This window comes from Geotrypetes seraphini, chromosome 3, assembly GCF_902459505.1.
Source record: "Geotrypetes seraphini chromosome 3, aGeoSer1.1, whole genome shotgun sequence".
Classification (NCBI taxonomy): Eukaryota; Metazoa; Chordata; class Amphibia; order Gymnophiona; family Dermophiidae; genus Geotrypetes; species Geotrypetes seraphini.
This window is the reverse complement of record NC_047086.1, coordinates 409,927,402-409,942,487: the sequence shown is the minus strand read 5'-3', so window position 1 is coordinate 409,942,487 and position 15,086 is coordinate 409,927,402. Positions and strand designations below refer to the sequence as shown.

The 15,086-nt window shown below is 47.1% G+C and overlaps 1 protein-coding gene across 1 annotated transcript in view; it reads left to right on the top strand.

The window, feature by feature from the left end:
• The first annotated feature begins 219 nt into the window (after positions 1–219).
• TTBK1 (tau tubulin kinase 1) overlaps positions 220–15,086 on the top strand; it is a 542,632-nt gene continuing 527,765 nt past the window's right edge. The window contains exon 1 of the mRNA XM_033936268.1: positions 220–378. Within this exon, the coding sequence (XP_033792159.1) occupies positions 271–378 (108 nt within the window). The 5' untranslated portion in view covers positions 220–270. The remainder of the gene's footprint in view (positions 379–15,086) is intronic.

Here is a 15,086-nt window from a genome sequence, read left to right as displayed (position 1 = left end):
TGGAGGGCAGGAAGGAGGGTATGAGATCTCCAGCGGCAACGACAATTGAATTGATGAGGAAGAGGGTGGGATACCCGTGCAGTGCCGCGTACCCCCCACAAGCGGCTCACCTACCCCTAGGGATACACATACCACATATTGAGAAACACTGCTCTAAATGATACAATATTATACCATTCATTAACTGTCTGTATTTTTTCCACTTCCCACTAGATAAATGGCTCATTTAAATCAACAAAATCTTCTAACAAAATCTTGTCTGACTGGCAAATGCAGTGCCTGGCATCGGCTATCAAGGAGGAGACAAACATGAGTGGGGGAGGAGAGCAGGCTGACATTCTACCAGTCAACTATGTGGTCAAGGACCGATGGAAAGTGGTAAGAATATCTAATATTCTCATTCTCCCTTTAGCTCAGAAAGGATTGTCAATTTTTATCTGCACTAATTTTACCAGTTTTTCAGGATATCTGCAATGAATATGCATGTAATTTTATTTTGAGCAATTATGTTTTCCACCTCAGTCAGCTTGTCTAGGTAATGACACATAGTTTAGTGTACAATTACTGCAAATAGAGGGCCATACTTAATGCCCCAGTTATTGCAGAGGAAGTGCTCTGAGCAATTTATCAGAGTCTATTATATAAGTCTCTGGGCACTGATGAACTCCTTAGAAAATTCTATAAAAATGTGAGAAACTAATGTGATACGTTTTACAACGTTCAATACATTCTTACAACACCACCATTTTGTCCACTGTGTCTGTCATAATTAGATGGTAAGCGCTTTCAAGCAGGGACTGTCTCTTGCGTGTTTAATGTACAGCGCTTCGTGCATCTGGTAGCACTATAGAAATAATAAATAGTAGTAGTACTGATACCAAAGCCTTGGAAAGATCCTATGATGCTGGAATGCTATTGCCCAATTTCACTTTTAAATTACAAGGCCAACCCAGGTCACAGGTACCTGGCAAGATCCCAAGAAGTAAAACAGATTTTATGTTGCTTCTCCTAGGAATAGGCAGTGGATTTCTCCAAGCTATCAGCCTGTGGACCTCTCTTTTAGGAAATTATCCAAACCTTTTTTAATCCCTGCTATGCTAACTGCTTTCACCACATTCCAGAGTTTAATTACACGTTGAGATCATGATCTTCTGTTAAAACTCAGTGAGATTGGCATTGGATTCTCAGTACTCAACTGGCTCCATACCTTCCTAACCAGCAGAGAATAAGTAGAATGGAAAAACAGTTCATGCTCCAGTACCTGGAAGTATCTGTCAAGGATCTCCTCTGTCACCAGTCCTCTTCAACTTATTCATGAGCTCTTTAGGTAACTGCACCTTTTAAAGCAATGAACACCTCCTAACATATGCAGACAATATCTTTCTTCTCATACAGTTAGACCCAGCCTCCACCAATATCCCAGAAAATTTGAAAATTGCTTAAGCAAAATATTTAACTGTTCCACCTACAACAAACTCAAACAAAACACATCAAAAAACAAATTCTCTGGTTCCATATACCACTACAAACCATTCCCAAACCTACCCTCAGACACAAACCTCCAAATATACGAAACCTTGCAAGTAGTTGGTATCATCCTAGACATTGAAAATTATAAATACAAGACGACAATTTATTTTTTCAGTTACTGCGCCACAGATTTGGAATGCCCTCCCTATATTTTTAAGGGAAGAGAAGGAATTTGGAAAATTTAAAAGTAACTTAAAAACAGGTTACAGGATCCGAGGCAACATGGCTTTACAAAAGGTAAATCGTGCCAAACGAACCTGATTGAATTTTTTGATTGGTTAACCAGAGAGCTGGATTGAGGACATATGCTAGACGTAATTTACTTGGATTTCAGCAAAGCCTTTGATACAGTTCCTCATAGGAGGCTGTTGAACAAACTTGAAGGGCTGAAGTTAGGACCCAAAGTGGTGAACTGGGTCAGAAACTGGCTGTCGGACAGACGCCAGAGGGTGGTGGTTAATGGAAGTCGCTCGAAGGAAGGAAAGGTGACTAGTGGAGTCCCTCAGGGTTCGGTGCTGGGGCCAATCCTGTTCAATATGTTTGTGAGTGACATTGCTGAAGGGTTAGAAGGAAAAGTGTGCCTTTTTGCAGATGATACCAAGATTTGTAACAGAGTAGACACCGAAGAGGGAGTGGAGAATATGAAAAAGGATCTGCAAAAGTTAGAGGAATGATCTAATGCCTGGCAACTAAAATTCAATGCAAAGAAATGCAGAGTAATGCATTTGGGGATTAATAATAGGAAGGAACCGTATATGCTGGGAGGAGAGAAGCTGATATGCACAGACGGGGAGAGGGACCTTGGGGTGATAGTGTCCGAAGATCTAAAGGCGAAAAAACAGTGTGACAAGGCAGTGGCTGCTGCCAGAAGGATTCTGGGCTGTATAAAGAGAGGCGTAGTCAGTAGAAGGAAGAAGGTGTTGATGCCCCTGTACAGGTCATTGGTGAGGCCCCAGTTGGAGTATTGTGTTCAGTTTTGGAGACCGTATTTGGCGAAAGACGTAAGAAGACTTGAGGCGGTCCAGAGAAGGGCGACGAAAATGATAGGAGGCTTGCACCAGAAGACGTATGGGGAGAGACTGGAAGCCCTGAATATGTATACCCTAGAGGAAAGGAGAGACAGGGGAGATATGATTCAGACGTTCAAATACTTAAAGGGTATTAACGTAGAACAAAATCTTTCCAGAGAAAGGAAAATGGTAAAACCAGAGGACATAATTTGAGGTTGAGGGGTGGTAGATTCAGGGGCAATGTTAGGAAATTCTACTTTACGGAGAGGGTAGTGGATGCCTGGAATGCGCTCCCGAGAGAGGTGGTGGAGAGTAAAACTGTGACTGAGTTCAAAGAAGCATGGGATGAACACAGAAGATTTAGAATCAGAAAATAATATTAAATATTGAACTAAGGCCAGTTACTGGGCAGACTTGCACGGTCTGTGTCTGTATATGGCCGTTTGGTGGTAGATGGGCAGGGAAGGGCTTCAATGGCTAGGAGGGTGTAGATGGGCTGGAGTAAGTCTTAACAGAGATTTCGGCAGGTGGAACCCAAGCACAGTTCCGGGTAAAGCTTTGGATTCTTGCCCAGAAATAGCTAAGAAGAAAAAAAAAAAAATTTTTAAATTGAATCAGGTTGGGCAGACTGGATGGACCATTCGGGTTTTTATCTGCCGTCATCTACTATGTTACTATGTTACATTCCTCTTCAAGGATGCCTTTGCAAACTAATTTTATTATCCAGCTAACCCCATGCTATCTGTATCATATTTATTTTGTTACCCTCTTGTATTTTCCCTTAATGTTCTCTCTTTACTTTAAGATTTGTATTTCTTTCCCCCTTACCTAATGTTATGAATATGTTAAATTGAGCGTAATTTTGTCTTTTTTTATTTACTGTATTGTTACCTAAAAATGTAAATTTTAATTTGTACATCGCTTAGAAGTCTGATTAAGCGATTAATCAAGAATCCTAATAAACTTGAAACTTGAAAACTCTGCACTCGCCTAGTCATCTCAAATTTATTGTCTCAGAAAAAAACATTCTAAAGCATGAAAAGACTGTGACAGGTCAACCCTTCTTCTCCAAGCACCACTTTGCCATCAGAGTGCAATTGCTCATCCTCTCACAACTGGACTACTGCAACTCACTATATGCAGGTCTGGGTACCAAACAACTACACAGATTGCAGTAATCAGGCTGATTTTCTGCTTAAGAAAATGTGATGCAATAGCTGACTGCCTTCATAAGCTGCACTGGTTACCAACAGCACTCAGAATACAGTTCAAAACATCCTGCACAAACTCAGCAGATGTGATAACCCATATTTTATCCCAGGACAAGCACGCAGCATATTCTCACTGATGGGTGACGTCACCGACGGAGCCCCAGTACGGACCACTTTAAGTGCATTGCCATTTTAATAACTTTAGAAAGTTCTCAATGGCCCGCACCGCTCATGCGCGAGTGTCTTCCTGCCCGACGTAGGCACGCGGGCCCTCAGTTTCTTAGTTTCCATGGAGCTAAGAAGTCACGTTTCAACAGCTGTTTCAACTTTTTTTCTTTTCACTGCCTTCCCGCTCTCGCAGTTTTCTGACTTTTTAGTCAGTTTCTTCTTTTCCTTTCTTGTTAGTTAAAAAAAATAAAAAATAACTGAACATTTATAGTTTATTTTTTCTTTTACTGTCATTGGTTTGGCTTGGTGGGGCTTTATGGATCGCCATATTGTTTTCTCCCCACTTCATGGCTCTTGTTCCATGCTGGTTTTTCCTGCTCAATTTTCCTCTGCTCGGTTGTTTTGTTGTGGAATTTGTCTTCATCGGCATCCTTCTGTGATTTTTGCAATGTCGGGACCTCGGCCTTGCTGATATTTTCTTCCCTTGATTTTTCTTCTTCAGTGCATTTTCATGTGGATTCTTCAGAAGCAGTTCCCCGTTGGCGCCGCCAGAAGTCTGGCACCAACCGACGTCAGTAATCCAGTGCCCAGAGTATTTCCGGCACCGCTCTTCTAGCCCATACTGACTTCGATGGGCTTGATCATCTCTTGGTAAGTTGGTGCAACTTTCTTCCTTGGGCTTCAGGTCATTGTAGCAGTGAGTCTAATCCTGCCGACCTTGGTCATTGTAGCAGTGAGTCAAGTTACTGCCGACCTTTTTCCACCCCATCTCTGGCTCCGCTTTGATGTCGATGAGTGCCTTGATACGGACATCCTCATCTTGGAAGCGTGGAGCAACACTGATGGTACCGGTCATGGGCCAAGGGTACCAGTGTCCTTTTCTTCCTGCTGAATCATTTTTTTCCACTCTGCTAGTGCTGTGTGCCTTGATACCGGCATTTTCATTTCTGGAGCGTAGCACAATGGTACCGACGTTGCAGCCATTGGTACCGGTGTCTTCTTTTCAGCAGTGTTTCATTTATAAGAACATAAGAAGTTGCCTCTGCCGGGTCAGACCAGGGGTCCATCTCGCCCAGCAGACTGCTCCCGCGGCGGCCCATCAGGTCCATGACCTGTAAGTGATTCTTTGTCTAAAACTCTTTAATCCCCATCTTTCTTCTATCTATACCCTTTCATGATCCTATCTCTACCTCTGTCTATATCCCTCAATCCCCGTATCCTTCAGGAACTTATCCAATCCCTCTTTAAATCCCCTTAATGTACTCTGTCCTATCACATCTTCCGGTAGCGCATTCCAAGTGTCCACCACCCTCTGAGTGAAGAAAAATTTCCTAGCATTGGTTCTAAACCTGAACCCTTTCAATTTCTCCGAGTACCCCCTTGTTCTTGTAGTTCCCAATAGGCTGAAGAATCTGTCCCTTTCTACCTTCTCTATGCCCTTCTGCGGCATTGACATGTTTACTTATATCTGTCGACCCCTATGTCAATGTCGACGTCTATGATCGATGTCAACATCTTTGCTTGATGTCGGATTCTATATCGACACTCCTGGTCCATGATCGATGTCCATATCGACACCCATGTCGATGACCATGCTCGATGTTGTCATCCATATTGACACCCATGTCAATGTCGGAGTTTAACTTTGTCGACATCAACATGTTCACCTGTGTTTCCATTTGTTTGGGTCTTCAGTCATGTCGACACCATTTCTTTTGGTGCTGATCCAGTTGAGTCATTGATACCGGTAGCATTTTCACAGGAGTCTCCTATGATTTTGATGACTCCTATATTGTTACGCCGGTCTTCTTTGAAGTTATTGGTGTCGGTGTTGATTCGGTATGAGAAGGCCTTGCAGTCATTAAGCTGTATTCTGCCTTCGACATCGACTCCCTGACTGTACAATTTGGGTTTGACTTTCTGAGAGGGTAGGAGTGTTTTTTGGAACAACACTCCTTATCTCTCTGAAGGGGTGGATGTTTTTACCCTACATGTTTCTCTTTCATAGGGTGAGAGATAAATTTTTTACAGATCCCTTAGGGAATTGTCTGTGCTTTGCATTCCTTTGTAAGTTTATTCTGTAAAGTCATTTCCTTCACTAAGGATTTTCTTTTCTTTGATTTGTAGTTCTTTACTCAAGGTTTATTTGCTTCCCTTCCATGTTAGTTACAGGAACTTTTTTGACATGCCTTTGACACCAATCAGCATGTACCATTGATTCCCTACTGGTGGAGTTCTTGCCCTCCCGGCCAGGTGGAACGGTGGCATAGACCTGGGAGGGGTGAGACCGCTTCAATGAGGATTCCATCAGAAGAGACTGATGAGAGAGCTGGGCCCCATCGAATCCCTTATGGTGGACCGTGCGGTACCTGGCATCCAATTTCCCCGGAACAGCTGGGATGGAGTAAGGTGTCTCAAAACAGCGCATGAAGGTCTGGTCCAGCAGCTTATGAAGAGGAAGCCGGAGGGACTCAGCAGGCGGTTGAGGGAGATGCAACGTCTCCAGATATTCCTTGGAAAATTTGGACCCTGTGTCTAGGGTAATGTCCAGATCCACAGCCATCTGTTGGAGGAAAGAGGAGAAAGACAGCTGGTCAGCCAGAGCAGGACCTCGAGAAGAACTCGAGGACGACGAGGCTTCCGGATCCAACGAGGCCGGGGATTGGCAGGGAGAAAAAGATCCCAAGGTGTCCTCGAGCTCCGGCATAGGAGGAGGTGAAGACTCTGGAGGCGAATAGTCGAGGAAAGGCTGCTTCTGACGAGGCGCGTCATGCCTCGAGGAATGCCTCGAAGAATGCCTCGATCGATGGCCAGAACTGTGCCTGGAAGTAGGCCTCGACCGTCGAGGCGAGCGAGGCACCGTCGAGGCTTCCAGCGAGTGGATGGGGCTGGAAGCGGTGGATCGAAGCAGAGGTGGTTGGGTAGAAGCACCTCGAGGCACCCGCTTGGCATTGAGGGCAAAGGGTCCGGAGGAGGCCCTCGCAGAGACTCGGCTCCCGGCATAAGAACATAAGAACTGCCATCTCCGGATCAGACCCATGGTCCATCGAGTCCGGCGATCCGCACACACGGAGGCCCAGTCAGGTATACACCTGATGTATTTTTAGTCACCCATATCCCTCTATGCCTCTCGTAAGGAGATGTGCATCTAATTTGTCTTTGAATCCTAGCACAGTGGATTCCTTAATAACCTCCTTTGGGAGAGCATTCCAGGCATCTACCACTCGCTGCGTGAAGCAGAACTTCCTGACATTTGTCCTGGACTTGTCCCCCCTTAGCTTCAAACCATGTCCTCTTGTCCGTGTCACGTTGGACAATGTAAATAATTTATTTTCCTGCTCTGTTTTATCGATGCCTTTCAGCATTTTGAACTTCTCGATCATGTCCCCTCGCAGCCTCCTCTTCTCAAGGGAGAACAGTCCCAGTTTCTTGAGTCGTTCCTCATATTCCAAGTTCTCCATACCTCTTATTAGCTTCGTTGCTCGTCTCTGCACCCTCTCCAGCAGTTTTATATCCTTCTTTAGGTTGGGAGACCAATGTTGGACACAGTATTCCAAGTGTGGTCTTACCATTGCTCTATAAAGCGGCATTATGACTTTCTTTGATCTACTCGTGATTCCTTTCTTTATCATGCCTAACATTCTGTTTGCTTTCTTTGCAGCTGCCGCGCATTGTGCCGATGGCTTCAGGGTCCTTTCTATCAGTACACTCAGATCCTTTTCTTGTTCGCTCTTACCCAGAGTTGCACCTGACAATCTATACTCGTGTTCCTTATTCTTACTACCTAAATGCATTACTTTGCATTTCTCCACGTTGAACTTCATCTGCCATTGCTCTGCCCATTTCTCTAACTGATACAAGTCGCTCTGGAGTTCCTCGCTATCCTCCTGCGATCTGATTGCCCGGAATAGCTTTGTGTCGTCTGCAAACTTAATGATCTCACTGGATATTCCGTCTTCCAGGTCATTGATATAAATATTAAATAGGATCGGCCCAAGTACCGAGCCCTGGGGCATACCACTAGTCACTTTCTCCCAGTCTGAGAACTTCCCATTTATGCCCACTCTCTGCTTTCTGTTTTCCAGCCATTTGCCTATCCACCTTTGTATATCTCCCTCTATTCCATGGCTTTGTAGTTTCCTGAGAAGTCTTTCATGTGGAACTTTGTCGAATGCTTTCTGGAAGTCCAAATATATTATGTCCACCGGCATTCCACTATCAATTTGCTTGTTCACGGTCTCAAAAATTTGAAGTAAATTCGTTAAACATGATTTTGAACCCATGTTGACTGGGTTTCAGCAAGTCGTGTGTATCTAGGTGCCGGACTATGCTATCCTTGATCAGTGCTTCAACCATCTTTACAGGGACAGACGTAAGGCTCACAGGTCTGTAGTTGCCCAGTTCCCCTCTCGATCCTTTTTTGAAGATTGGCGTGACGTTCGCTATCTTCCAGTCATCTGGTATCTGTCCAGTTCTGATTGTCAGGTTGGCAAGTTTTTGCAATAACTCTCCGATTTCAACCTTCAATTCCTTTAAGACTCTCGGGTGAATTCCATCCGGTCCAGGGGATTTGTCACTTTTAAGTTTGTCGATCTGGTAGTATATCTGGTCCAACTCCACTTCAACTGTGGTGAGGCTGTCTTCTATTACTCCACTAAACACTTTCACTGCTTCTGGTATTTTTGCGGTATCCTCCTCCGTAAAGACAGACGCAAAGAAGGAATTTAGTTTGTCTGCAATTTGTTTATCTTCCTTGATGTACCCTTTTCTTCCCTGGTCATCCAGGGGTCCCACCGCCTCTTTTGCGGGTTTTTTCCATTTCACGTATCTAAAGAAGGGCTTGAAGTTTTTGGCCTCTTGTGCTATTTTTTCCTCATAGTCCTTTTTGGCATCCCTCACCGCCTTGTGACATTTCTTCTGATCATCTTTATGTTTTTTCCATGCTTCGGTTGTTTTCATGTGCTTCCATTTTTTGAAAGAGTCCTTCTTTTCTTTTATGGCTTCCCTCACCTGTTTGGTAAGCCATGCCGGTTCTCCCTTACCTTTTGTTCTCCCCTCTTTGGAGATCCTCGGAATGTGGAGATTTTGTGCTTCTGTGATAGTATTTTCAGTAGGGACCATGCCTGGTCTACCATTTCAAGTTTGTCCACCTTTTTCTTGAGTCGTTGTTTCACCATGGCTCTCATGCGATCGTATTTGCCCTTTTTAAAGTTTAAGGTTTTGGCACGTTTTCTATTCCCGATGTCAAGCTTAAAGCTGATTACATTGTGATCGCTTGTCCCCAGCGGTACCGTAACTTCTACTTCTTTTGTCGGACCCGTGAGGCCATTTAGTACCAAGTCCAGGGTGGCGTTGCCTCTTGTCGGCTCTTTTACCATTTGTTCCAGGAAGCAATCCCCTAGCGCCTCCAGGAACTTGGCCTCCTTACCGCAGTTGGAGGTTCCTAGTTTCCAGTCTATCCTCGGGAAATTGAAGTCTCCCAATATTATTACATTGCCCGTCTTGCATTCTTGTTTGATTTCCTCTATCATTTCTGAGTCAGTTTCCTCCGCCTGTCCTGGGGGACGATAGTAAAGGCCAATTTTCGTGTCTGCGCTGTTTTGGCCAGGAATCTTGATCCAGAGGGACTCTAGCTTCTCTTTCGTTTCTGTCGTAGCCACTTCAACAGATTCTACTCCTTCCTGAACATATAGGACAATACCTCCACCTTTCTGCCCTACTCGATCTCTTCTATATAGTTTGTATCCCTGTAGTACTGTGTCCCATTTGTTTTCTTCATTCCACCATGTTTCTGTTATGCCAATGATTTCCAACTTATCATGTCTTGCTATTGTCTCTAGTTCCCCCATTTTGTTTCCTAGACTTCTAGCATTCGTATACATACATTTGAGTTCTCTTCGTGTTACCTTTTTGTCTCTACTGTTTCTTTCACGGTATCCTTAACCGCTCCAGTGTTGTCTCCCTTGTTTGCTGTACGGTCATCCCCTCCTGTGTCTGAGTTGTCCCTTCCTGCCTTGTCTTCCTTAAAAATACCATCAAACGTCTTAGAACAGTCCAAAATGCGGCCGTCCGCCTCATCTATGATCTCAAAAAATACAACCATGTTAGCCCCTAGTAGAGGCAAGGATCATCTTTAAGTTCGCCTGCCTCTGTTTCAAAACTCTTACAGGATCTTCCCCAATCTACTTGTCTGAGCACCTTGAAATAGCAGGCCCCTCTCGCACACGAAACGCCCACCTATTCACCTTTCCCTCTCTAAAAGGCTGCCTCTACAAGAGATTCATTGATAGAACCCTAGCATTCCAAGCGGGCAAATGGAACAATTGCCTTACCGCCCTCATCTCCAACTCCCCGCCCTACCACCTGTTCAGGAAGTCACTAAAAACCTACCTCTTCGACAAATTCCGCTAACGCTGCCTTCCCTCCTTCCCTGCACCCTCCTGACCTCGACATGCCTCCATTCCCTCTGACTACGCCCCCCTCCCAAGCCACTATGGCCTCTCTTTCACAATCTCTGTTTTATCTAATTGCCCTGCCTTTTCATTGCCTCACATTTAACATCACTGTAAATGTACCTCCGCTATAACATGCAACATCGCTGTATACGTACAGTCTCTTCTTTAGTATATGCCTTTTTATTACTGCTATTTATGTAACATCTCTGTAAATGTAACAACACTGTAATATGTATCATCGCTGTAAATGTACAGTCTCTTCTATTGTTAACCGCATTGAACTTCCATGGTATTGCGGTATACAAGAATAAGTTGTTATTATTATTATTATTTGCTGTGAGATCATCCCCTCCTGTGTATGAGTAGTAGCCCATGGTTTCTTCATTGGGGCATCCTGTCGTCCGTGCCATCGACTGGTGGTCGACTGTCGGCTTTCCCCTATTTATTAGTTTAAAGCCTTCTCGATGGCCTTCTTCATGTTGCCTGCCAATACTCTTGCTCCTTCCTTGTTGAGGTGTAGTCCATCCTTTCTGTAGTACTTGCTTTTTCCCCAGAACGCCGTCCAGTTGCGTACGAAGTCAAAGCCTTCTTCTTCGCACCAACGGAGGCACTCGCAAAGACTCTGCTCCTTGCATTGAGTGAATCGGTTCTAATGGAGACATGGGCAAAGACTCTGCTCCTTGCGATGCATGCATCGATGCCAGACCAGACACTCGCAGAGACTCGGCTCCCTGTAGCGAGAGTGTACGACGTGGAGGCCCCCGCGTGCCCAGGCTGGATTTGGGAGAGAAGCTTCGGCCCCATAGTGGTAAAGAGCTCGATTAACTGCTTCTCCAGCAAGGTCAGGAACGAAGCCGGCAAGGAGGGATCCGCATCCGCAATAGGGACCTCCTGCATGGACATCGGGATCCCTGGCACCCAGGTGCTTGGACTTAGAGGCCTTGGGCACCTTGAGTACCACAGGGGGAATGGGCTGCTTAGCTACCTGACATGAGGAGGCAGAGGAAGGCACCGCAGCAGGCGGCGGAATCGAAGCCGGCACAAATGAAGCAGGCTTGAGGAGACTCGGGGCCGCAGAGGTGGAAGACGGAAGAGTCGAGGCAGAAGTCGAAGGTTTGGCGCTCTTCGATGAGGTCAGCTCCGATGAAGCCTTCATGCTGAACAGCGACTCCCACAAGACGCAGCGACGCTTGAACGCACGTGCTGTAAGTGTGGAGCAAGGCCGGCACGATTTCGGAAGGTGTTGAGGCCCGAGACACTGAAGACAGTGTCGATGAGGATCCGTCAGCAAAATCGCGCACTGGCACTTGACACACTTCTTAAAACCGGTGATAGACCGGGACATAGGCCGAAAAAGCTCCACCGCTAGGTCGAAGACGTGGGGCTGCGGCCATGTGGCCTGCCCGGTCGAACGGAAGGAAAAATATTTTTTTTTTTGAAAAACAAGAAAACATGCCGAAAATTAACAATTATGAGTAAAAGAACCCAAAACAGCAGACTAGCTGCCTGCTGTCCCTGGATAACAACTGTTACGGTAAGTAACATTGCTTTCCCTACTGGTGGAGTTCTTTCTACCGGCCAGTGTGTAGGCCTCTGTCTTTCTGGGCAGAGTGGACAAGGCTAGGGATCGGTTAATCAAATAGGCTTACTATATTCATATATTACCTGAATGATTTTCCTGGGCATACATTTGTTCACACATTCCATGTTGCCGCATTTCATTTTCTCTACTTACACGTACAGTGTCTGTTTTCAGTACCTGTTCTTGCAGATCTGTTTTTCAGATCTGATTGAAATCAAGGGACTAGGTGGAACTTTCTAGTCACGTCTCAGTAATTGTTTTCACCTTCATCTCCTTCTTTTTCTCAATGGAGATTTGTGTTTCCATTTTTTCAGTTCTTCATGTACTTCTAAGAGCTTTTGCTCTCTGAATTTTTTTCATACGGCTGGTTTTCACTATTTTTACCCTGCGCTCAGACTCTTCTCAGAGAGTCTAGTTGGGATCTTATGCAGTCCTTCTGATTCTTCTCAAAGTGTTCTCTTCGCTTAGTGGAGTTAGGGATTCTCATCCCTTCTTTCTCTTGATTTTCCAATACACTGGAGGGCTGCATTTTTTTCTACAAAGTTCTTCAGGTCTAGTTTCTCCTTATTCCAACCTCATGGTTCTGCTTTTCATGGCGGCTGTCACATGTTCCAATTCCTTAGGCTTCCAGTGTATACTTTTCAGTTCAACACAACAGTTCTTACAAGTATATGTTTTTTCTTTCGATCTTAAAGCCTATTGCTCAAGGCAGGCAGAAACCGGAAGATCTTCTAGGCACCGGCACGATCTGTGCCTACATGCTGGTGCCAGACGGGGGAGGGGGGTAAGTTTAAGTTGTTTGGGCGGGGGTCCGGTTCGCACGGAGAGAGGGGGTGCCGGTTGGAGCGAGGGGACCTTTGCGAGCGGGGGGGGAGCGATGCCGGTTATCGGGGGGAGTGCTCGCAAATCGAGTCAACACTCGGTTTGCGAGTCAAAAGTTTGCTAAGTGTTTTGCTCGTCTTGCAAAACACTTGCAAACCGGGTTACTCGCAAACCGAGGTTTGACTGTATATGTTTTATCCCAGGACAAGCAGGCAGCATATTCTCACATGTGGGTGACGTCATCCACGGAGCCCCGATGCGGACAGCTTTTCAAGCAAACTTGATTGAAGATTTCAAGTTTGCTAGTGCTGCACCACGCATGTGTGTGCCTTCCTGATCCACTAGAGGGCGCATCCCCTCATCATGGTCTTCAGTTCTTAGTTTTCCGCGGAGCCAGAAAGCCCTGTCTCTCTTCTCTGCATTCTTATAAGTGCCTTTCTAGCACCGCGGCTTCTTTATTTTGTTAGGGAGTCGCTGTGCGTTTGTTGATTGATCGTGTATTTCTTTGTTTCAAAAAAAAAAAAAAAAGGACTTTTTATTGTGTTTCTGCTGGTTCCACCGGCAGGCCCTTCTTGGGCCTCAGCCATGCGGCTAGGCCTCATTTGGCTGCAGCTGTATTTTCTTCTTCCCTGGCCTCTCTCTGGGCTCACCTCGTGTGAGCAGGATGGCCAGGACCATTTTTCCTTCGTTGGAATCGGACTGAGTAGCTTCGATCCCTGGTAAGTCTTCTTTCTTTCTTTCTGTTCTTCTAGTTGCGTTACCTCGGTAATGCCACCGGCTGAGTCTCAGGCATTCCAGGCATCGAGTGCAGTCGTGCCCGCCTCTACGAGACCTTCGAAGCGTGTCTCCTTTCATGGGAATACTCATCTTGAGGTTGCCCTTTATGGAGCGCACTGCTGCACCTTTATTACCAGTTTCATTGGTACGGTGCCGACTTCTGAACCTCGATGTGCCTCGACGTCGACTGGAGCTTCGTGCCTGGACGTCGACTGAGGCTTCGTGCCTGGACGTCGACTGGGGCTTCGTGCCTGGACATCGACTGGGGCTTCGTGCCTGGACATCGACTGGGGCTTCGTGCCTGGACATCGACTGGGGCTTCGTGCCTGGACGTCGACTGGGGCTTCGTGCCTGGACGTCGACTGGGGCTTCGTGCCTTGACGTTGACTGGGGCTTCGTGTCTCGACGTCGACTGAGGCTTCGTGCCTCGCCGTCGACTGGGGCTTCGTGCCTCGCCGTCGACTGGGGCTTCGTGCCTCGCCGTCGACTGGGGCTTCGTGCCTCGCCGTCGACTGGGGCTTCGTGCCTCGCCGTCGACTGGGGCTTCGTGCCTCGACGTCCACTGAGGCTTTGTGCCTCGTCGACTGAGGCTTTGTGCCTCGTCGACTGAGGCTTGGTACCTCTACGTCGACTGGGGCTTGGTGCCTCGATGTCGACTGGGGCTTTGTGCCTCGATGTCGACTGGGGCTTCGTACCTCGACTGAGGCTTTGTGCCTCGACCTCGACTGGGGTTTTGTGCCTCGACGTCATTTGAGGCTTTGTGCCTCGACGTCGACTGTGGCTTTGGGCCTCGACGTCGACTGTGGCTTTGGGCCTCGACGTCGACTGCGGCTTGGTGCCTCGACGTCGACTGCGGCTTGGTGCCTCGACGTCTACTGCGGCTTGGTGCCTCGACGTCGACTGCGGCTTGGTGCCTCACCGCCGCCTGAGGCCCTGTGCCTCGACGTAGGAGGCGGCTTGGTGCCTTGACGTCGTCTAAGGCTTTGTGCTTCGACTTTCTGCCTCGATGTCGACTGGGGCTTGGTGTCTCGATGTCGACTGAGGCTGGGTGTCTCGGACGTCGACGGATGCTTTGTACCTTCGACGTCGGCTGCGGCCGTGTGCTCCGCGTCACTTGACGCTTGTGCTTCGACGGCTCCTGAGGCTTGTGCCTCGACGTCGACTGAGGCTGGAGATCTGTGCCTCGTCGTTGCCGAGGCTTCGTGTCTCGCCGTCGACTGGAGCTTTGTGACTTGACGTCGCTTGGGGCTTTGCCCTTTGGTTGGCGGTGGCCTTGTGTCTCGATGTCGACTGTGGCTTGGTGCCGCAACGTCGCTGGGGGCTTTATATCTCGGCAGCGGCTGAGGCTTTGGGCCTCGGCGTCGACTGCGGGTTTGCGCCCCGTTATTGACGGGGGCTTAGTGTCTCGACGTCGTCTGGGGCTCTGTGCCTCGGCGTCTCCGGCTCCTGTTCGAAAGGGTTCCCCGCTTTCTCTTCGGTTCATTCCGGGCAGCCGTGATGGAATCTTGTAGTATGGAGTTTGGTTGCCTGG